The sequence below is a fragment of the Acinonyx jubatus genome, chromosome B1 (assembly GCF_027475565.1).
Source record: "Acinonyx jubatus isolate Ajub_Pintada_27869175 chromosome B1, VMU_Ajub_asm_v1.0, whole genome shotgun sequence".
NCBI lineage: Eukaryota > Metazoa > Chordata > Mammalia > Carnivora > Felidae > Acinonyx > Acinonyx jubatus.
The window spans coordinates 156,374,224-156,396,598 of record NC_069382.1 but is presented as its reverse complement, the minus strand read 5'-3'; the positions used below and the strand labels follow the sequence as shown (position 1 = coordinate 156,396,598).

General features: G+C 36.5%; 1 protein-coding gene across 4 annotated transcripts in view; it reads left to right on the top strand.

Annotated features, from left to right (window-relative positions):
* Nucleotides 1–21,001, top strand: part of REST (RE1 silencing transcription factor) — an 82,096-nt gene extending 61,095 nt beyond the window's left edge. For all 4 annotated transcript variants that reach the window (XM_015068533.3, XM_027057320.2, XM_053217321.1 and 1 more), the window contains exons 2-4: nucleotides 69–972; nucleotides 7,015–7,098; nucleotides 14,464–21,001. In XM_015068533.3, the coding sequence (XP_014924019.3) occupies nucleotides 78–972; nucleotides 7,015–7,098; nucleotides 14,464–16,442 (2,958 nt within the window). In that variant the 5' untranslated portion in view covers nucleotides 69–77 and the 3' untranslated portion in view covers nucleotides 16,443–21,001. The remainder of the gene's footprint in view (nucleotides 1–68; nucleotides 973–7,014; nucleotides 7,099–14,463) is intronic.
* The last annotated feature ends 1,374 nt before the right edge of the window (nucleotides 21,002–22,375 follow it).

Below are 22,375 nucleotides of genomic sequence, written 5' to 3'. Positions count from 1 at the left end.
GTATAGCGATATTTTGGATGTTGTGTTTAAACTGGTACTTTGTGGTTTTTGTTTTATTTTGAATTCAGAATACAGTCATGGCCACCCAGGTAATGGGGCAGTCTTCTGGAGGAGGAGGGCTGTTCACCAGCAGTGGCAACATTGGCATGGCTTTGCCTAACGACATGTATGACTTGCATGACCTCTCCAAAGCTGAACTGGCTGCGCCTCAGCTTATCATGTTGGCAAATGTGGCCTTAACTGGGGAAGTAAATGGCAGCTGCTGTGATTACCTGGTTGGTGAAGAAAGACAGATGGCAGAATTGATGCCTGTTGGAGATAACAATTTTTCAGATAGTGATGGAGAAGGACTTGAGGAGTCTGCTGAAATAAAAGGTGAACCCAGTGGACTGGAAAACATGGAACTGGAAAGTTTGGAACTGAGTGTTGTAGAACCACAGCCTGTGTTTGAGGTATCAGCTGCCCCAGAAATTTATAGCTCAAATAAAGATCTTCCTCCTGAAACATCTGGAGCAGAGGACAAATGCAAGAACTTGAAGAGCAAGCCCTTTCGCTGTAAACCATGCCAGTATGAAGCAGAATCTGAAGAACAGTTTGTGCATCACATCAGAGTTCATAGTGCCAAGAAATTTTTTGTGGAAGAAAGTGCGGAGAAGCAAGCAAAAGCCAGAGAATCTGGGTCTTCTACCACAGAAGAGGGAGATTTCTCCAAGGGCCCCATTCGCTGTGACCGCTGTGGCTACAATACCAATCGATATGATCACTATACTGCTCACCTGAAACACCACACCAGAGCTGGGGATAATGAGCGAGTTTACAAGTGCATCATTTGCACATACACCACAGTAAGCGAATATCACTGGAGGAAACACTTGAGAAACCATTTTCCAAGGAAAGTATACACATGTGGAAAATGCAACTATTTTTCAGACAGAAAAAATAATTACGTTCAACATGTTCGAACTCATACAGGTAAGAGTACCTTTGTAGTCCATAAGTTCAACTCACTTCTGATAGTCAATTCAGTAAATAGTTAAAAGTAGTACTGCAGAAGGGGGATTCTGTTTTCAAGTCCTGGTTCAGTTATTTGCTGTCTTTTTGACCTTGGATAAGTCATTTAACCTTTCTGTGCTTCAGTTTCTCTCTCCATGGGGGTAACTATATGGGACTGGAAGACAAGTGAAGAAACACTTATTTGAAAGAATGGGCAAGATAACTGTTATCAGTGTTATTGCTAAAATTCGTATTCTAACAACTTGGAATTGATCATTTAACTAAATTAGACTACTATTTTTTTAGAAGCTGTATTTAGTTGATAGTGAATACATCTAAGATGCAGTATAGTTTCCCGAAGGAATTGAGGACTTAGCCAAAAAGGAAAACTCAGTGATTAACCCTTGCATAGATCCGTTTAACAGAAACAAGCTTTTTATTTGTTTATTTTTTTATATTTATTTTTGAGAGAGACAGAGACAGCATGAGCTAGGGAGAGGCAGAGAGAGAGGGAGACACAGAATCCAAAGCAGGCTCCAGGTTCTGAGCTGTTAGCATAGAGCCCAACGTGGAGCCCAACACGGGGCTCAAACCCACAAACTGCGAAATCATGACCTAGGTTGAAGTAGGACGCTTAACCGACTGAGCCACCCAGGTGCCCTAGCCTTCAACTTTTTAAAAAAATTTGTTTTGTGGTATTCAGTTCCTACATAGAACAACTTAACTTGTCCCCAAAACATAGGAATGTGAGAAGTTAGTTTTTGAAAGATTGGTGGGATTACCACACTTGAATTCATTAGAAGAAAGCAAACACACATGTGGAAAATGCAGCTATTTTTCAGACAAAAAATAATACTGTTCAGCATGTTTGAACTCATACAGGTAAGAGGACCTTTCTAGTTTGTAAGTGTACTCTATCAAAAAAAAAAATGGAACAATCTTAAAAATACGAAAATTTTCAAATATCCCAGAGAATATGAACTCATACCCATTATTATCTGTATTCAACAGTTACCAGTATTTTATCGCAGTTGGCAATTTTTTTTTTATAATATCAGCTTTATTGAGATATAGTTCACTACAATGGAATTCATCTGTTTAAAGTTACAATTCATTGGTTTTAGTATATTCACAAAAGCTGTGTAACTATCACCACAGTTTTTAGGACATCTTCACCCCAAAAAGAAACCCTATTAGTGGTTGGTCCCCATTTCTCCCCAACACCCCTTAATCATTCACTTTTGAATTGATTTATAAATCTGTGTAAAGGGTCTTTCTCTCTCTCTCTTTTTTTTTTTTTTTCCAACGTTTATTTATTTTTGGGACAGAGAGAGACAGAGCATGAACGGGGAAGGGGCAGAGAGAGAGGGAGACACAGAATCTGAAACAGGCTCCAGGCTCTGAGCCATCAGCCCAGAGCCTGACGTGGGGCTCGAACTCACGGACTGCGAGATCGTGACCTGGCTGAAGTCGGACGCTTAACCGACTGCGCCACCCAGGCGCCCCATCTTTTTTTTTTTTTTTTTTTTTTTTTTTAAAGTAAGTTGTAGGCCCAGTGTGGATCTGGAACTCATGATCCTGAAATCAAGAATTGCATGCCTCACCAAGTGAGCCAGCTAGGCGCCCTAAGGGGTGTGTCTCTCTTTTTTTTTTTAAAAAAAAGTATTTTAGAGAGAGAGGATGTGTGAGTGGGGGGGGAAGGGGGAGAGAGGCAGAAAGAAAGAGAAGAATCTTAGGCAGATTCCATGCTGAGCCCAACGTGAGCTATGTCCCATGACCCTGGGATCATAACCTAAGCTGAAATCAAGAGTAGGTTGCCGAACTGACTGAGGCACCCAGGCTCTCTGAAGTCTCATTTTTTAAGAAAATGTTTGTAAATTATTGGGACTTAATTTTCTCACGTTACATTATTTGCTAAGAATTGGTACCTTTGAGGACTGATTAGTGGTCTGAACAAAATGGATGGGATAATCTAGTATGGTACTCTGGATCACAAATGAAAAGGGGTTTGTAGGATGCTGTTTGAACATCAGGTCCCTTTTGCAAGAGTTATCACTCTGCAGGACTGAATCCCACAGGTAGAGCAGGGCACACAGTAGGGAGAAGGAATCGATAGTGCTTTACTGAAGTGGTAGACTTAATAAAACTTGCAGGTGAAATTCTATTACAAGAAGGATGTCTGCAGCAAGATTTCTAAGCCCCAGGAGATAGCTACTGAATTTAAAGCTTTAAAATCTAGTCAAATAAGAGAATTTGTAGATCTTTTGGAATTTGTTGTAACCTTTGACTATCTCCATACTTTGAAACCATTTTAATTTCAGAATTGAAAAAGTTCAAACATTATAAAATTATGTGGCATAGGAAATGAAAGTTACTTGGAACTTCTACCCCATTAAGTACTTAATAGTTTGAATTAAACAGACTAGCCTCATCTACAATGTCTTAAATTCCAGCTAGCATATATACTTCAGCCATAAGTACTTGATATTCATTTAATAATATTTTGAGAACCTTAGGGCTTAATTTAGATTGGCTGTGATCTGTAGAGCTTTCAGGTAGTAACCATGGCATGACTTTAATCTGTACACTTTGATGAACTGTTTTAATTGAGGTATAACTGATGATGAACTTTTACAAATATGTGTACTCCTGATCGCCATATCAGCACCCCAGTGCTTTTGTCTTGATACACTGGGATTTTTTTGGCCAGTTGTATTTTGCTAATTCATATATTTCCTAAAAAACTAAAAATGTTTTCAACAACAAATTTAAATTTAAATTTGTCAATTTGAGAATATTTTTAGAACCAAAAAGAAAATGGAGAAAACTGGAAAAGTGTTTCAGTATTCAGTATTTTGTGTGTATTTCCAATTTTTTTGTAAAGTGTTTAAAAAAAAATTTTTTTTTTTTTAACATTTATTTATTGTTGGGAGACAGAGAGAGACAGAGCATGAGCAGGGGAGGGGAAGAGACTGGAGGAGATACAAAATCTGAAGCAGGCTCCAGGCTCTCAGCTGTCAGCACAGAGCCCTATGCCGGGCTTGAACTCACAAACCATGAGATCATGACCTGAGCCCAAGTTGGACGCTTAACCCTACTGAACCACCCAGGTGCCCCATGTAAAAGTGTTTTTTTTAAACAACTCTTTGCCATTTCTTAATTTTTTTGTGCAGTGTTTTATTTTAATCTAATTGCAGTCTAGGTGACTAATTTTTTTTTTAATGTTTATTTATTTTGAGAGAGAGCGTGTACATGTGTGTGTGTCAGTGGCAGAGAGAGAATCCCAAGCAGGCTCTGTGCTGGCAGAGGTCATGACCTGAGCTGAAATCAAGAATAGGAGGCTTAACCAACCGAGTGGCCCAGCTGCTCCTTTTTAAGGGTATATTTTGTATACTGAAGTGTACCACCCACACCTTTTTTTCCACATTAATTTAAGGTTGATTATTTCCACAGAAGGCTAACATTGGTTGTATGTATCTCTCATTTCACATTTTAGCGTTAAACTTGTGTGGTCTTAATGCTTTTTGAAAAGATTCTTTTCTCCTTAATGTCACCTTATTTATGATTTTTTTAAAAGCATTTTAAAACAGTTTGGTAGTGTATACATCGGAGGATAATATTTTGATTATATAAAGTCTGAGTATCTGGTGTTAAATGCATGGTTCTGAAGATTGTATGTATTTATGGAAAAATAAATTCATTTAGTGCTGAAGAGTTAAAAAACGATAGAATCACTTCTCACTTAAGTAGTCTAGTTTTCAGATTCACTTAATAGGTTTCTTCTGTTCTTTATTGAGTGCCCAGTATTAGGTACTTATGCTAATCTTCAGAACAGTCTATTGAGGAATACAAGATAAGTTATAATAGTCCATGTTTACTGAGAGGTAACTGTGAAGTAATGTGCCCAAGGTTAGATACAACTAAGAATCAAAGTTTGATTCTCTTTTTATGGTTAATTATCATGGTGGTGGGCTGAGGATTATTTTTATTTGGGTCTTCAATCAGAAGATTTTTAATTTTGTGTGTTTGATATTTAACCAGTTCACAAATTTTACTTTAAAAGATGACATTTTAACCTTTATTTGTGACTGAAAAATGACTAAGTTTTCTAGAGTAGTTATGTGTATTTTGTAGAATTGAGCAGATAGAAGCAATCTATTCTGTTATAAGGAATTTAAAATAAATTATTCTTAATTGATCCTTTATGTTAATCTATAATGGTATTTAATTTTTCTTCCATTAAGTTTTTTTGGTAATAGCTTGATGGACATACATTTTACATTACCATACAGCTAACTATGGATTGGCCCATTCTGGATGGTTCACATAAATAGAATCATACAGTTAGTATATGGTCCTTTGTGACTACCTTCTTTCACTTAGCATAATGTTTTCAAGGTCCATCCATGTTGTATACACAGTACTTGTTTTCCTTTTATTGCCAAATAATATTTTCTTGGAGGGATATACAACATTTAGTTTATCCATTCATCAGTTAGAATATTTGGATTGTTGGGGCACCTGGGTGGCTCAGTCGGTTAAGTGTACAACTTAGGCTCAGGTCATGATATCACGGCTTGTGGTATCACATCGGGCTCTGTGCTGATAGCTCAGAGCCTGGAGCCTGTTTCGGATTCTGTGTCTCCCTCTCTGTCTGCCCCTCCCCCGCCCATGCAGTGTCTGTCTCAAAAATAAACATTAAAAAAAATTAAAAAAAAAAAAGAATATTTGGATTGTTTCTGTTTTTTTGCTTTTGTGAATAATTCTATGAGCATTCATTTGCAAGTTTTTGTGGACATAAGTTTTTATTTCTCTTGGGTATGTACAGTTAACCCTTGAACAATGCAGGGATTAGGGTTACCAACCCCGACGTAGTCAAAAATCTGCATGTACCTTTTGACTCCCCCAAAACTTAACCACTAGTAGCCTACTGTTGACCAGACTCCTTGCCAATAGCATAAACAGTCAATTAACACATATTTTGTGTATGTTACATACTGTATTATAATAAAGTAAGCTAGAGAAAACATGTTAAGAAAATCCATGAGGAGGAGAAAATAAATTTACACTACTGTACTGTATTTATTGGGGAAAAAACACGTATAAGTGGACCTGCACAATTCAAGCCCATGTTGTTAAGGGTCATCTGTGTATACCTGGTAGTGGAGTTGCTAGGCCATATGGTTTTGAGGAGCTGCCAAACTGTTTTCCAAAGTGGCTGCACTATTTTACAATCTCACCAGCAGTGTATGAGTATTCCAATTTTTCCATATCCTAACCAATACTTGATAACATCTGTCATTTTGATTATAGCCATTCTTGTGGGTATGAAGTCTTCCATCTCATTGTGGTTTTGATTTGCATTTCTGTCATTGGTAAAGATAGTGTGCATCTTTTCATATACTTACTTGTCATTTATGTATCTTTACAGGAATATGCTCAACATTTTTTTAAAGGTTTGTTTTTTGTTTTGTTTTGTTTTTTATTTATTTTGAGAGAGAGTGTGAACAGGGGAGGGGCAGAGAAGGGATCAAAGGATCTGAAGTGGGCTCTGTGCTGACAGCAGAGAGACTGATTTGGGGCTCAAACTCAGGAACTGTGAGATGTCTGAAGTCGGACACTTACTGACTGAGCCACCCAGGCGCCCTTCAGTTTCTTCATGTGTATAACGGGGAGTACCTACATCATAAGGTTGTTGCAGAGAGAAAAAGTGTTTAGAATATGCCTTGGTACATAGTAAGTGCTCAACAAAGGTTACTTTCATTATCTTTTTTCACGGAGCTGGTTTAAGAAAGAAAATAAAGAGACTTATAAATACAAGGTATTAAGTGTCATGATCGAAGCATGCATTGGGGTTATGGAGCCCAGTGCAGAGCCTGCTTAGGATTCATCCCCACCCCCCTCAATAAATAAACTTTAAAAAAAAAAAAAAAGCTCAGTACTGTATGTATATTGTCTATATTGTTAGAATTGTATTTGCCTTATTTACCGTATTTAACCCTAATTATTATATTCTTGCAGGAGAACGCCCATATAAATGTGAACTTTGTCCTTACTCAAGTTCTCAGAAGACTCATCTAACTAGACATATGCGTACTCATTCAGGTTGGTGAGAAATGGGAACTCTTCTATGATTTTTAGTAAACAATTTGTCATGATAAGGAAGTTCTAGACCTGGAACTGGGTCATTATTTATGATTGATTTATTTTTAAAAGCAGTTTATGATTTCTTTTTAATAATTAGAAATTAGAGTAAAAAATTGGTGTTGTATTCATGTGGAGCTGTATTTAAATGTAGATTCTTAACAAGGAATCCATAGGTGGAACTCTTGAAACTGAATGTAAATGCACACATGCACCTTTTCTGGGCAGAGGGTCCTTAATATTCACCAAATCTTCAACTTAATATGACTAATAAAACTTGAACTACTAGCATAGACTAAGGCTATGATACAACCCCTACCTTCTAACCCTCTCTCCCACCCCAACACAATATAACACCAAATTTCATAGTGTGTGGTTTTCAAGTTACAAGGATTCCTTCTTAACTTCAGTCCTGAACTGTGGGTTTGTCCTCTTTTGAGAGCTGATAGGGCTTCTGTGGGCTGATTTACAAAAGCCAAACTTTAAAGAATAATGGATAATCCAGGATCTCAATTAATTAATTTATAATAGATAAAATGCAGGACTAAAATAGGTAATCCAGGTTCTCAGTTTATTAATCTGTAATAGATAAAATGCAGGACTATAAATGCAGTAGATTCATCCACTCTGGTGACTGAAATAATCATGATCACCAACCAGAATTGGTCTCCATTATCAAGATAGGTAGATGGCAAAATTAAAAAGGAAATGTTAGCTTAGGTGGTCTTAAATGGTTAATTCATTTTGGCTACAGTTGATCCTTGGTGAACTACCACATCTGATCAGAATACCCTACTTCCAAATTTAGAATATATACCCCTGTGGGGAAACTATGCTAAAATCTTCCTGTTAACAAAAGTATACATAGGCCCATCTCCCTTTAATAATTAATTGCCTTAAATTTGTGCTGTCTGGATAGCCACCAGCCTTATGTGGTTGTTGAGCTTGTGAAATGTAGCTAGTTTGAGTTGAAATGTATACAATACATAGATGAATTCAAACTGAATAAAAGCATGTAAAATATCTATTTTGGGGTGCCTGGCTGGCTCAGTTAGAAGAGCATGTGACTCTTGATCTTGGAGTCTTGAGTTTGAGCCCCATGTTGGGTTTAGAGATTACTTAAATAAATAAAACTTTAAAAAATTTAAAATACTGATTACATGTTGACATGACATTGGTTATATTGGGTTAATTTTATCTGTTTTTTACTTTTGTAATATGACTACTATAAAATTTAAAATTACATATATTGCTTGCATTTTATTTCTCTTGGATATCACTATTTTAAGTCAGTGAGTAACACTTGATTACAGATTCTGACTTGAGCAGCTGCAAAGGGGTCACATAATATGAGTGCTAGCTTTTCTTCATCCTACAGGTTTGTCATGTTAATATACTTTGAATGTTCCTTTTAAATCTCCTAAGCTATTAGTTGAGTCACTTAACCAGAAACCTGATTTTGTTGCTTTGGGGTACGCCCTGGTTTCATTTTCTAAGGGTAGTTTGGATGCTCTCTCAGGCTTTGAGGGTAGGCATCATGTTCTTTTGATAGATGTGATCTAGCCTTTAAATAAAACATTTAAGAATTTTGGATGAGTTAACTCATTTTAGTCTTTTTTAAAAAAACATTTATTTTGAGAGAGAGAGCAAGTAGGGGAGGGGCAGAGAGAGGGAGAGAGAATCCCAAGATCGATGCAAGGCTTGATCTCATAAACGGTGAGAGAGAAATCGAGTCAGACACTGAGCCACCTAGCACCCCTCATTTTAGTCTTTATATGTACTATCATGTATAAGTTCTATTACTGTCCCTGTTTTACCAATGGGGAAACTAAACTAACGCTTTGAGGGAATATGGTCATTTTTCCTGTAGAATGTCCCCCTTTCTGGATTTGTCTTATTTGCTTTCTCATGGTGTCATATAGTTTTTCCTTTGACCCTGTGCCTTGTATTAATTGTACACTGGAAATTAAATCTGAATGCTTGAATTCTACTTAATGTGTCTCATTGAAGTCCTATCTGGTTGACCCATTATTAGTGTTGCTGGGTCACTGGGTTAGAATGATGACAAACTTGTATCTTTTTCATTGAGTCAATAATACTTGTGTCACTGTCTCAGTGTCTGGTGTTTTACACTAGTCACTAACTTTTGTGTGAATAATTTTTGTGTTTGTTAGCTGTTGTCTTTTGAATCTCTTCACTATGTTAAAAAAGATGATACTCCTTAGTCGCTGTTATAGTACAGCAAGTATTTTAAAAGTCTCTTAATGAGTCGTAGCTACTATTTTTTTTTAATGTTTAAGAGAGAGAGGGAGAGAGAATGCCTTGTTGTTGGTACATAGCCTCATGAGGGCTAGATCCCATGAACTTGTGAGATCACTACCTGAGCTGAAATCAAGTCATGTGCTTACCTGATAAAGCCACCCAGGTGTCCCACTACTATTATTATTATTTTTTAAGATTTTATTTTTCTAAGTAATCTCTACATCCAATGTGGGGCTCAAACTCACAACCCCGAGTTCGAGAGCCGCATTCTCTGCTGGCTGAGGTAGCCAGGCATCCCAGTAGTAGCTATTATTTATTATATGCATGCCAGGCACTGAAAAATTAATCTTAGTACTCCTAAAATACTTAATCCCAGTTTATGGATTAGGACACAGGTGTAAGATAAATGCTTTATCTAAGGTTGTCATTCCTTTAAATCAGAAGAAGAGCTAAGATTTCAAATGGCTCAAGAAGCTATAGCATAATGAAATTGAAACCACAGTGCATAGAGAGAGCAGATATTGTCTTTTATTGGATGCCAATGGTTTGAGACTCAAATAGGAAATAGTTTGTTTTGTGTATGAGTGTGCAGTTATTTCCAGCAGATCCTATATTTTAATGCTTTTAATAGAAGTTGCCAGTAGCGCTTGTAAGTAAAGTAAGGCTATGTTAGATCAAATTGGGTTGGTAGTTTTTTCTTTTTAATGGATTGCATGGAGTGAATATCTTGGGTGCCTCATCTGTGGCCTGGAGACTGAACTTTAAGGTCCCCATGGGCATGTTTGTTCCTTGTTCATGTGAGTGTATTTTAGGGAAGAAAACTGTGCTCAGTCTCTTATTTTTGGAAGAGATTAGGCTCTATGGAGTTGGTACATTTTAGCTTCATCTATAGGGTTTGTCTTTTTAGGGTAAAGTAAGAAAGGATCAAAATGTTGATTAGGTGAAAAATTGTTATACTAAATTAATCTAACCTTATCTGGTGTTATTCTCCATTTTATTGGTGTTTCTCCCTAATGGTATTAAAGTATCCTTCACTTGGCTAGTCTTAATTACACTGACATTATATGTTCTCCCTTTCTTATTCTCAGAAATGGTACCATTTCATCCTGGATGAGATACTTCATTCTGGATGAAATACATCTAGTTTGTTTTGTATATGCTGTTACAATATTTGGCTAGTACCCCGTCTTGCTAGCATAGGAGTTCATCTTGAATATTTTTCCATAATGAGTGTAATAGATGTTTGTTAAAGGAGATTAACAACTTACCAAGTTCCACTTCCATGTATTACTCTTTTTAAGGTAGAAAAATATTTTATTCAGCAATAAATTTATTTTCCTTTCACCAAGTATTTGATAATTATTATGGAGGCACTATTTTAATAGCTGGACTTATTTGAAAGATATTGTGGTTTGACAGTCTTCATGAATTCTAGAATAAACTTTTTCCCTGTTTGCTATTTTATTTTTCCCCTCATTAAAAAAAAAATATTTATTTAAATTCAAGTTAGTTAACATACAGTGTAGTATTGGTTTCAGAAGTAGAACTCAGTGATTCATCACTTACATACAACACCCAGTGCTTATCCCAAGTGCCCTCCTTGATGCCCATCACCTATCTAGCCCATCCCCCACCGACCTCCCCACCAGCGATCCTCAGTTTGTTCTCTGTATTTAAGAGTCTTAGGGTTTGCCTCCCTCTCTGCTTTTTATCTTATTTTTCCTTCCCTTCCCCTGTGTTCTTCTGTTGTATTTCTTAAATTCCACATGTGAGTGAAATCATATGATATTTGTCTTTTTTCTCATTTTAACATGTCATGTCAAATTCAACTTACTATGCAGTTTGGGGTTTTGTTGTCAGTAAACATTTTTTATTGAAGTATAGTTGATATATAATGTTACGTTAATTTCAGGTGTATAGAATAAATTTTTAAACAGTATTATATTGAGGTTCAATTTACACATGTGAAAATGCATACATGTATCTGAAGTGTAAAGGTCAGTGACTTCACATGGTTTCTCCTGTTTGACTGCCACCTGGAGGAAAAACTGAAACATTTCTACACCCTCAGAAAAGTTTTCCCCTTACCCTTTCCAGTCAGTACTCCCTCATAGTCTATCTACCCCCAACTGATACTCTGACTTCTATCAAAAAGATTACTGTAATATTTTTCTATAAAATGTTTTTGACATTCATCCCATGCTGCTTTATCAGAACTTTGTTTTTATTGCTGGGTAGTAATCAATTGTGTGCCTCAGTACTCTCTAATTAAAAAAGGTCCCTTGGGGGGCGCCTGGGTGACTCAGTTGGTTAAGCATCTGACTTCGGCTCAGGTCATGAACTAGTGGTTTGTGGGTTCAAGCCCCACATTGGGCTCTGTGCTGACAGCTCAGAGCCTGGAGCCTGCTTCAGATTCTGTGTCTCCCTCTCTCTCTGTTCCTTCCCCGCTCTTACTCTGTCTCTGTCAAAAATAAATAAAGGTTATAAAGGTCCCTTGCTATTGTTTCCAGATTCTTGATAAAAACATGTAAAGCATATAAAAAAACTTTCCCCTTTTGAATTTGCTGTATACCTTTAAGTTAATTTGGGAAGAATAAAATAGGCATCTGATACATGTATAAAGATGAAAAACAGATAAATATTATTAGAATTGGAAAGGAATTAAGTTAAAATCATTGATACAAGGCAAAAAATTATATTTACCTAGGTACTAATAAACTATAAAGTTTTGATGACTAAATCTTCTAATACAAGCAAGATTTAATGACAAGAAAATAAAACTGAGGGGAAGGAATGGAGCAAGTAAACTTTGCCATCAAAATTTAAACAGATTTTTATGAACTCCCTTTCTCTGACCATTTCATATGTAGAGGCTAGCACTTTGATGCTTGCTGTGTAAATACCCTTATTAGTTAGGAGTTATACAATGGTGATATTTCTATTAGCACAAATGTTTTCATAAAAAGATAAACTTCATTCATCAGCTATTAGAGGTAGGGTTTAAATGGAAAAGAAGATAGAGGTGTCTGGGTGACTCAGTTAAGCGTCTGACTCTTGATTTTGGCTCAGGTCAGTCTCCTGGTCGTGAGATTGAACCTCAAGTTGGGCTCTGCACTCACAGCGCAGGGCCTGCTTAGGATTCTCTCTCTCTCTCTCTCTCTCTCTCTCTCTCTCTCTCTTTCTTCTTCTCACTCTCTCTCCCTCTCTTTCTCTCTCAAAATAAATAAATAAACTTTAAAAAATGGAAAGGCAGGATAAACACATGAATCTTGCCTTTTGTTTACCCATACTAAATTACCAGTTCTGAAAGTGATGATTTATAGGTAATGTATTTGGACTGCTTGACTCTTTGCTCCAGACTAAGTGCTTTATATAGATTAAATTATTTATAGCTCACAGCACTTAAAGTATTTTACAGATAAGGACATTGAACCTTACAGTTTTCAGTACATTGCTTAATATCAGTGAGTTGAAAAGAGCCCATATTTATTTGATCTCCCAGATAGTCTCATTCTAGAAAAAGTTCTTTTTTTTTTAATAGTTTATATATTTATTTTGAGAGAGTATGAGTGGGGAAGGGGCAGAGAGAGAGGGAGAAAGAGAATCCCAAGCAGGCTCCACACTGTCAACGCGGTGCCCAGTGTGGGGCATCATCCCATGAACTGTGAGATCATGACCTGAGAAGAAGTCAAAAGTGGACTCTTAACCAACTGAATGACCCAGGTGCCCCTCTAGAAGAAATCCTTAACCATTATGTCACCTGTCCTTCCCCATTCTGTGTCTATATATGTTAAGCAAATGTTTATCTCCACTGAGGTCATTTATGGAGAGGACAAGAAAGGGCCAAGTAATGCAGCATGTTGTAGAAACCTCTATTTATGAATCTCTTAGTGGACTAATGTGGAAAATGAGTTGTCCAATTAGCTATATAGCCAATCTGATATACCTGGATAAGTTTTTGTTTTTGTGATTATTTTTATCATCAGACATTTTTTTAATCATGTAAAGCTTACCATGGTTTTACTTAATGTCTGAGAAATTTGCTTTATGAAAAAATTAGATTTGCTATGAATTTGATAATGTTTGAGAGATGAATTTTCATAAATGTCAATTTCCATTTTTCTACTATGCATTCCATTGGACCAGTGGGGTATGGATACCATTTGGTAATATTTACTAGAGTGTGATCTAGATGGGTATGTATTCAGGTAGAATGTGTTAATCTTACACCTTTAATTTGGGGGTGGGGGTGGTTTTGGTTTTATATGTACCTGTGATCTGTGATCATGACTTTCTTCAATTATTTTACATACCATATCTATTTGTATGCCCTTTCTCATTTATGTAGTTTCTTTGCTCGTTTGTTAGAAGAAGGTAGGGAAAAATTAAGAAAAGGTTTCTGGCTTTACTATATTTTTGCTTTAAAATAACACTTCTGGCTGGAAGAATTTGCTGAGTGAAACTTTACTTTTGCAGGGGATGGACAAAAGAGTTAAATTTAAAGAAAAGGCCTTTTGCTCCCTGAGGCCAAAACTTTTGTTTTACAACTTCTACATGGAAGATCTGGGAATATAGCCTGGAGTGTAAGATCTTTCCTTTGAAGTCTCAAGATTTATCTTCAAAATGGATGGGAATTTTATATTCTGCTCCATTATACATTTGTTTTAACTGAACATAAAACATTTAAAATTATCTTTTCTCTTTGAGTGCCCTTGTCCCAAAATTCACATCCAGAATCCAACTAACTTTGCCAATAATTGTTGTGTACTTCTTGATGAATTGCTGTTCTCGTATAGTGTTTGAGAGCTCTAGCTTCATGAACTTTTTAGAAGATGATGCTTAAATGAGATCATTGTTCCTGCATTTGGTGTGAGAATTAATGTCAAGGGGTAGAGAAAAGATCTACAAATAAATATGGTAAATGTAAAGTGCATGATACAGTCTTTTCAATGAATAGTTTTTGTGTGTGTTTTTTAAACATATATCCAATTCCCTATATTTTAATAAAAACTTGAATTCATTTCTTAATCTCTGTCCTCTCTAACATCTCTTGTTTACCTTCAGGTGAGAAGCCATTTAAATGTGATCAGTGCAGTTATGTGGCCTCTAATCAACATGAAGTAACCCGCCATGCAAGACAGGTTCATAATGGGCCTAAACCTCTTAACTGTCCACATTGTGACTACAAAACAGCAGATAGAAGTAACTTCAAAAAACACGTAGAGCTACATGTGAATCCACGGCAGTTCAATTGTCCTGTCTGCGACTATGCAGCTTCTAAGAAGTGTAATCTGCAGTATCATTTCAAATCTAAGCATCCTACTTGTCCTAATAAAACAATGGATGTCTCAAAAGTGAAACTAAAGAAAACCAAAAAGCGAGAGGCTGACTTGCCTGATAACAACATTACCAATGAAAAAACAGAAATAGAACAGACAAAAATAAAGGGGGATGTGGCTGGAAAGAAGAATGAAAAGTCTGTAAAAGTGGAGAAAAAAGATAATGTTTCAAAAGAGAAAAAGTCTTGTAGTAATGCTTCAATCCAAGTGACTACCAGAACTCGCAAATCAGCAATGGAAACTAAAGAAATGGATGTGCACACAGGAACCTGTAAAACCAAGAAAGGCAAAAGGAAGATGGAAGCTGAAGCCCATCCCTTACAAGATCTTGTTAACGAGGAGGAACCTGTGACAAAAAAGAAAAAGAAGGCAGAAAGCAAATCCAAAAATAATCAGGAAGTGCCAAAAGGTGACAACAAAGTAGAGGAGAATAAAAAGCAAAATACCTGCATGAAAAAAAGTACAAAGAAGAAAACTCTGAAAAATAAGTCAAGTAAAAAAAGCAGCAAGCCTGCTCAGAAGGAGGTTGCTCAGAAAGGGCCTGCTCAGACGGAGCCTTCTCCCAGGGGGCCTGCGCAGACGGAGCCTTCTCCCAGGGGGCCTGCACAGACAGAGCCTTCTCCCAGGGGGCCTGCTCAGACGGAGCCTTCTCCAAGGGGGCCTGGGCAGACGGAGCCATCTCCTGTCCCAGAGCCTGCTCAGACGGATATGGGTCAGAGGGAGCCGCCTCCTGCCACAGAGCCTGCTCCGACAGAGTCCCCTCCTTCTGTGGGGCCTGCTCAGATGGAGGTAGTTCAGACGGAGCCTCCTCCCACAGAGCCTCCTCTTCACATGGAACCAATTCCCAAAAAGTCTCCTCGAAAAGATAATAAAAAGGAAAAGTCCCACACGCAGAGTGAAATGGCACAGAAGGAGCAAGTCCTTATTGAAGTTGGCTTAGTGCCTGTTAAAGATAGCCAGCTTCTAAAGGAAAGTGTGGGTGCGAGAGATCTCTTACCACCATCAACACCACTGCCAAAGGAAAACTTAACAGAAGAGGAGTCAAAAGACCAAAAATTATTCACCGAAGACGAAGGAAATAAAGAAGCCCCTCTTCAAAAAGAAGTAAAAGAGGCAGATAAAAGTCTAGCTGGTGTTGCTGCTATTATCAATGAATCTGCTAATATTTCATCCTCTGAACAAAACTTGAATATGCCAGAGGGTGAAACTTTAGATGGTAAGTGTCAGGCTGGCGCAATGCTTTGTGAAATGGAAATGGACACTGATGAGAACAAAACAGAGAATCCCCCTGGCAAAGACTCAGCAGTTGAAGAACAAATGTCACCACTGCTGCTTCCCCTAGCAATAGAAAACCATGAAGCAGTGTCCAAAACTACTGCGACATCACCTCCTGTCACCACAGCAGTAAATGAGTCTCAGGAAATGGATGAAGATGAAGGCATCCATAGTCATGATGGAAGTGATCTAAGTGACAACATGTCAGAGGGTAGTGATGATTCTGGATTGAATGGGGCCCGGCCAGTTCCACAAGAAACCAGCAGGAAAAATGCTAAGGAGGCCTTGGCAGGCAAAGTGGCTGAGGGAGATTTTGTTTGTATCTTCTGTGATCGTTCTTTTCGAAAGGAAAAAGATTATAGCAAGCACCTCAATCGCCATTTGGTTAATGTATACTTCCTTGAAAAAGCAGCTAAAGGGCAGGAGTAATTAAACGTAGGATAAGGCTTCAGTTCTTAGTTTATAAGATCTATTACATTTAATATTCATTTATAGTTATAGACAACGTTTTATTTTTTAAATCGCTTTAATTAGTGTCCAATGTTGATTTTTAAGTGGCACTCTTTTCCTTAGGACTCTGTACACCTATTGATGGGTAAATTTTAGCATATCCAAGGAAGTTAGTGTACTAAACCAGCAGACTCCTAAATCTGTTAGTTTATACATTTAATTGAAATGAGAAGGCCAAGGTGGTATTGTAGCATTCCGTTGCTTTGTCTGGCTGTAATTTGTCACTTTTCTCGCCATGTCTGTCTTCTTGTTTCACTTTAGTGTTTTCTTAGTTCCTGGTTTAGCGCTATAAAAATTGGCATACGTAAATAGCAAATTACTTGAAAAATTTGCCTGCTTTATATAAAGTTAGCACTTTAAAATTTTTTTAGAGATGAGAAGAGACATTTAAATTGAAGAAAAATTCTCCCAACAGTGGACATTGTATCAGTCCAGGTATTTACTTCCTGAATTTTGATCAATATTTCTTATTTGTGTGTGTTAATTGTCATAAAAACAATGATTTTGGTGTGTGTGGTTTTTTGGGTTTTTTGTTTTGTTTTGTTTTTTTGGTGCTTTAATGGCTTAAGATGTTGCACATTGTTGTTTTTTTTTAACCTATGCAGTTCAATTTTTTTCTAGAAATAGCATTTGTGTTGAACAGTAACACTTTATACATATATATGCATGTTTATTTTGTCCTCTTTGGAGGGATGCTTTTAGTCTTGTTTGCAAAAGGGCAGTTTTCCTTTTCCTTTGCTGCAATTGTCTTTTTTGCAGAATATGTGTGCAAATTTGTGAGCAAATGAAACATGCAGGTTCAATCCATTGATTTTGAATTTCACACCTTATATCTATGCCAGAATCTGTATTTCACATAAGTTATTTATTTTAAATGGATGTAGTGAATTCACAGCTCTCATTTTGACCTGTACAAGAAACAAACCACTAGGCTCTATATTGAACAGATTTTTATCTCAGAAACCAACCATAAGTGAAAATTTTTGGCTTGTTTTAGTACAACTACTTCCTAAATGTTCAGTGTTAAGTCATATCTTTGAGGAAAACCTTTTTACATAGATGGTTGGTGTCCATATGGCTACTTGGCTGAATAAAGAACTGAAAGTGATATTTGGAAACTGCAAACCTGGAATTAGGAGACATAATTACTCTTTCAAGTTATACAGAATATCAGTTGTGAGAGTCCAAAGCCATAGCAATTACACAGGAAACCTAGGTGGAGAGAAGTAGTATGAGTGCTGGGAGACCAGCTGCTACTTACTTCCTATGAATACAGTGCAAAAGGCAGGTGAAACTTAAGTACAGTCCAGATTTTAAAAATCACACTTTCTCAGGGATCTCCACAAACTAGTGGGTGTCCTGGCTGTCTCTGACAGCCTCTTTCTACAGGTGAGGCCTCAAATGAATTGCAGCTATCCTGGTGTTCCCATGGGGGCACTTTGTATGAAGAAAGAGTGTACTCCCAAACTTTTTTGGTAGGTTCTTTGGCCAGTTGCCAAAGAATATGAAAGAATCCAACATTGGATTTTTCTTGCTGATAGCAATTATTCATTACAGTAAAAGTGTGATCCCAATAGGGAATCTTGAACAGTGCTGATCCTCCCATGTTCTGTTCTGAAATAACCACTTTCTATGTCATTTATTTTCTTTTATCTGATGATCTCTTTGAGGCAGGTTTCAGAGTTTGGCAATGCAACATGAAAGATTAGGAAAAGCATTGATGAAGTGTGGGTGGAAAACTTGTTAAAAATCTGAGAGTGAAGTTTGAGTTAAAAGACATTTGAACTCGGAATTGACTGGGAGGCCAAAGATTTAAAGAAGAGAAGATTCTCTCAAGACATGAGGAGTAAGTTGTGTGTTAATGGTGTGTGTTTTGTGTGCATGAATGGGAATTTGTAAATGATGTTGAATTCTAGGTGAATTCATGGCTCCGACAATCATTGTCAACAGAAGATCAAGCTGCAAATATTTATGTTTTAAAACTTAAATTATAAAGCTAGTTAAATCCTTCTAACAACTAGTTTTAATGTTCATGGGTACATTTTATGTAAGTTACCTTTTACATTATATATGAAAAGACTCATGTTTAGTACAGATTGGAGATTGGGAATCAGTTTGGGGAAAGTTTTGTGGATTCTTTCATGCTACAAAGGAAAACAATTAGACTTCTAGGGAATTGGACTAATTTTCTTACCTAGTTTTTAAGACTAGAATGGTAAAAACAAAAATATGAAGGAAATTAAAACCCCTTATTATTAAATTGATCTGTGAAAACATTGTTACTGGAAATTGAGTGGGACTTGAGGCCTTTCTTCCAGAAAACAAGGACTTGATTGTCAGGCCTATATTAGGTTCTGAACTTTAATGCCATGTATTTGTACTTGTTAAAAATTGTTTCAATGAAAAATATATTAGTAATATGAACTTCTGGTCTAGTTGGGAGTTCTTCCATTTGAAAAATGTGATATTTGCATGGAACTGTTTGAATCTTTGTTTTCTCAGTTTCCCCTCCACTGGATAGAATTGAAACTAGAATTTTCCCTTTTGTTAAAGGAATAAAAAGTGAACATGTTATTTGTAAATTGATGTTTAGTAACTAGAGATAAACTTGAAATGCTAGAATACATTATAAGCCTAATCCTAGGTAGTCTTATGAAAATGTATCTCTTTTATCTATCTTTTGAACCTATATTCACATTGGTCTTCAAGATATCTTAAGTTATATTTTTTCCTCTTTTCAGAGCTGCTTCTTTGGGGCTACTTTTTTAAATTGAGGTGTAATTCATAAGGGGCTACATTTCTGATAAGGTTTCTTATAACTATGGTTGGATGTTTTGCTCTAGTCTTCCAAGAAGGGCCATTTTATTTTTTAGAGTCACTTCTAAGGTCATGTGGTCTTTAACTTTGGGGACTATTTTGCATATAAGTGCTAATGCAGGTAAATTTAAACCCAAGTAGACCTCATCACATGTCACCCCATGAATGTTGACAATGGAAGGAATACCTTGCCTGTAGTATAATAATCAGTTCTGGACTGAAAAGCTGGGGAAGAAACTTAATTTTCTTTTTTGCATAAATCAGAAAAACAGCTAGTGTGCAGTTTCCTTGTTGACCTCAGCAGATGAACTGAGCTGATAGTGTTAATTCAGATTGAAGAAATTATCTGAATCTTGGTTTGTGTAGATTTACAATCTACATGCAATATTCACTAAATCAGATAGCTTTTACATTTTCATGTGTGTGCATAGGCTCTCCCCACCCTTTTCAACATCCACTAGTTAATTGATCGTTTTAAACTGGCATTGAAACATTACAACAATGTTTTGTTGCACCAATTTTATAAACTTTTACAGTGCAATACGTGTTATTTTTCCGAGACAAACCAAAGGTTGATTTCTCAAGGTTCTTGCTGCCTGCTTTAGCAGCATTTGATGGGAGGATCTTTTATATACATTTATGATAGATGAAAAATAAACCAGATTGCAAATCTTTTTTTTTTAAATGCTTAAACCATGTACCAAGTTTTTGGTCCAAATTGTGTAGGATAAGTTAAACTTAAATTGCATTCTATTAACCAATATGAGTGTATTTCTGTAAGCATAGTTATGTTGAAATAAAGTTTTAAAAAGCATTTTATGCCTTTGTTTATTATTGGTACATCAAATATTGAAGAACCAAATTTGTTTTGCTGTAATTGCAAGTATATTAATTCCAAAACTATTACGTCTGATAGCCCGTGGTAGGTAGAAAGGTCATGGCAGTCTGTTTGGGATAACAATCCAGTGGGTAGTAGTCCAAAGCATATCTTTCCTAAATGGTGCTTTCTCAGAGATGGTCATCAGGAAGAAACAACCTAAAGACAATTCATAGTAGGTTTTACATAGTAATTACTTCCCAACCCTTAACAGTTTTAACATAAATATCCTTTCTCAGTAGTAGCAGGCCTGGTGTTAGTACATTTTGACTCATAATTAAAAAGATGCATTGAAGGGAAAATAAGTTGAATTACACTGAGTGTTGACAGCCAGGGTACCATTTTAAGAATTTTACTGTGTTTAGCGGAGCTCTGAGAAGAAAATGAAACTCAAGGAAAAGTGATAAGCCATGTTCTTAATAAGAGTCTGCTTTTTTGTTAATGGAAAAACATGTGCTTTTAATGTGTTTTTGTTGAGGTGGAAAAAAAGGGGGAGAGGGTGATGGAGAAAACTGTGCAGAACATCAAAACAACTGGATTGCATTCTGTCCTGATAAGGCAAGTGACCCGGAATGTATTGAGTCCTAAAGAATGGGATGTTTCATACTGATGAGAGATTCACCTTCTGACTTCTTTTGGAAGACTCCTATCAGCAAAAAAGCAAAATGAATTTGCAAGATTTATTTTATTGGCATGGTAGAATCAAGAACAAGGAGCATGAAAGTTTGCCCGACCAAGGATATGTGGGGAATTTATCTTGAATATAAATGCTATTGATGTCTGACTTGGTTTGTTATCTTTAATGAGTGAAAGAGTGGTTACAAGTGTCTTTCTCCAGTCCCTTTCTACCTCTTTTCCAGAGGCTTACCCTTGTTAGGATGTCTACATATGCGCTACATTTACACTTAACCAGTTGGCCATCTTTTTTTCTCCCCAAGTTCTCAGGGCTTGACTCATTTGTAGGTAGTTACAGTGTAGAAGTATGAGCTTCCAGCCAGGGTACTTCACAGCACTCTCCTCAGCTCCATAAAGGCAGATTGGTGAAGGTGCTAAGAACAATGTGCTAGTGTTTGGTAATAAGGGAAAGTTTCAGTGTTAAGAAATTGCCTTTTCAAAGGATTTTGATGCTTACTGTATCAAGTACTCTGTCAGCCTTTGAGATAGAGCTGGGTTCACAATGGGCCTCTCTTCCTAAGCACTATAAATGGGCAAACCATTTTAACTTTACTGACCTTATTTCTTCATCTATAAAAGGGGATATATGGAATTACTATCCAAAGAGTGGCTTTGAGTGTTAAATGCTTATGAAGCGTTTACGCTGGTGCTTTTATTAGGGCCTCTTTTAGCTACATGAAAAGCCAAGTAAGTATCCTTAAATATATAAAGTCCTTCCTCTATTTGGGCATGATTAAATTGTACAGTTCACCTGCTTGTCTTGCAAAACTGAGCTTTTAATGTTAAAGTAGTACGTGGGCTTTTGTATTAAACTATATTGTAATATTTTAAGAGTCAGAATGCTTTTATTTTTTTTCCAAATGCTTTAATATTCATTGCTTTATTTAAGCGGCTAAAATAGGTCCTGGTCCTTAGTAGGGTAAATGGTTGCCCAAGCCGAGAATTGTGTGTGGTGAGTGTTTTTCCTTGATTCAGCTAATTGATATACGATGGTAGTTTTACTGTAATTTTAAAATTCTGATAATGCAGAAATCTCTTCATTTATAGGCAAAGGTATTTTTCTGGATGCAAAGAGAGTCAATCCAAGTAGCAGGAAATAGCAAATCTTGAGAAAGAGTTTTTATTAAGAAACTTGATTTTAAGAAGGGTTCAAACTTACAGAGAAGTTGCAAAAAATGTTACCTTGAAATTTTGTGTACCTTTCATGTGGATTCACTCACATTTGCTTTCTGTATATTTTGTGTGTATGAGTTGCTGAACCACCAGAAATTAAGTGGCATACCCCCTTTATCTCTGAAAATTCAGTTTGTATCTCCTAGGGATAGGGCATTCTCTTGCACAACCACATTATATAGTTATCAAATTTAAAACTTTTAAGATTGGTATAGTATTTATATTACAATCTATATTCAAATTGTGCCAAATGTCTTAACTAGTAACCTTTAACAATCCCCCTGTTCCTATCACCCATTGCATTTGTTGT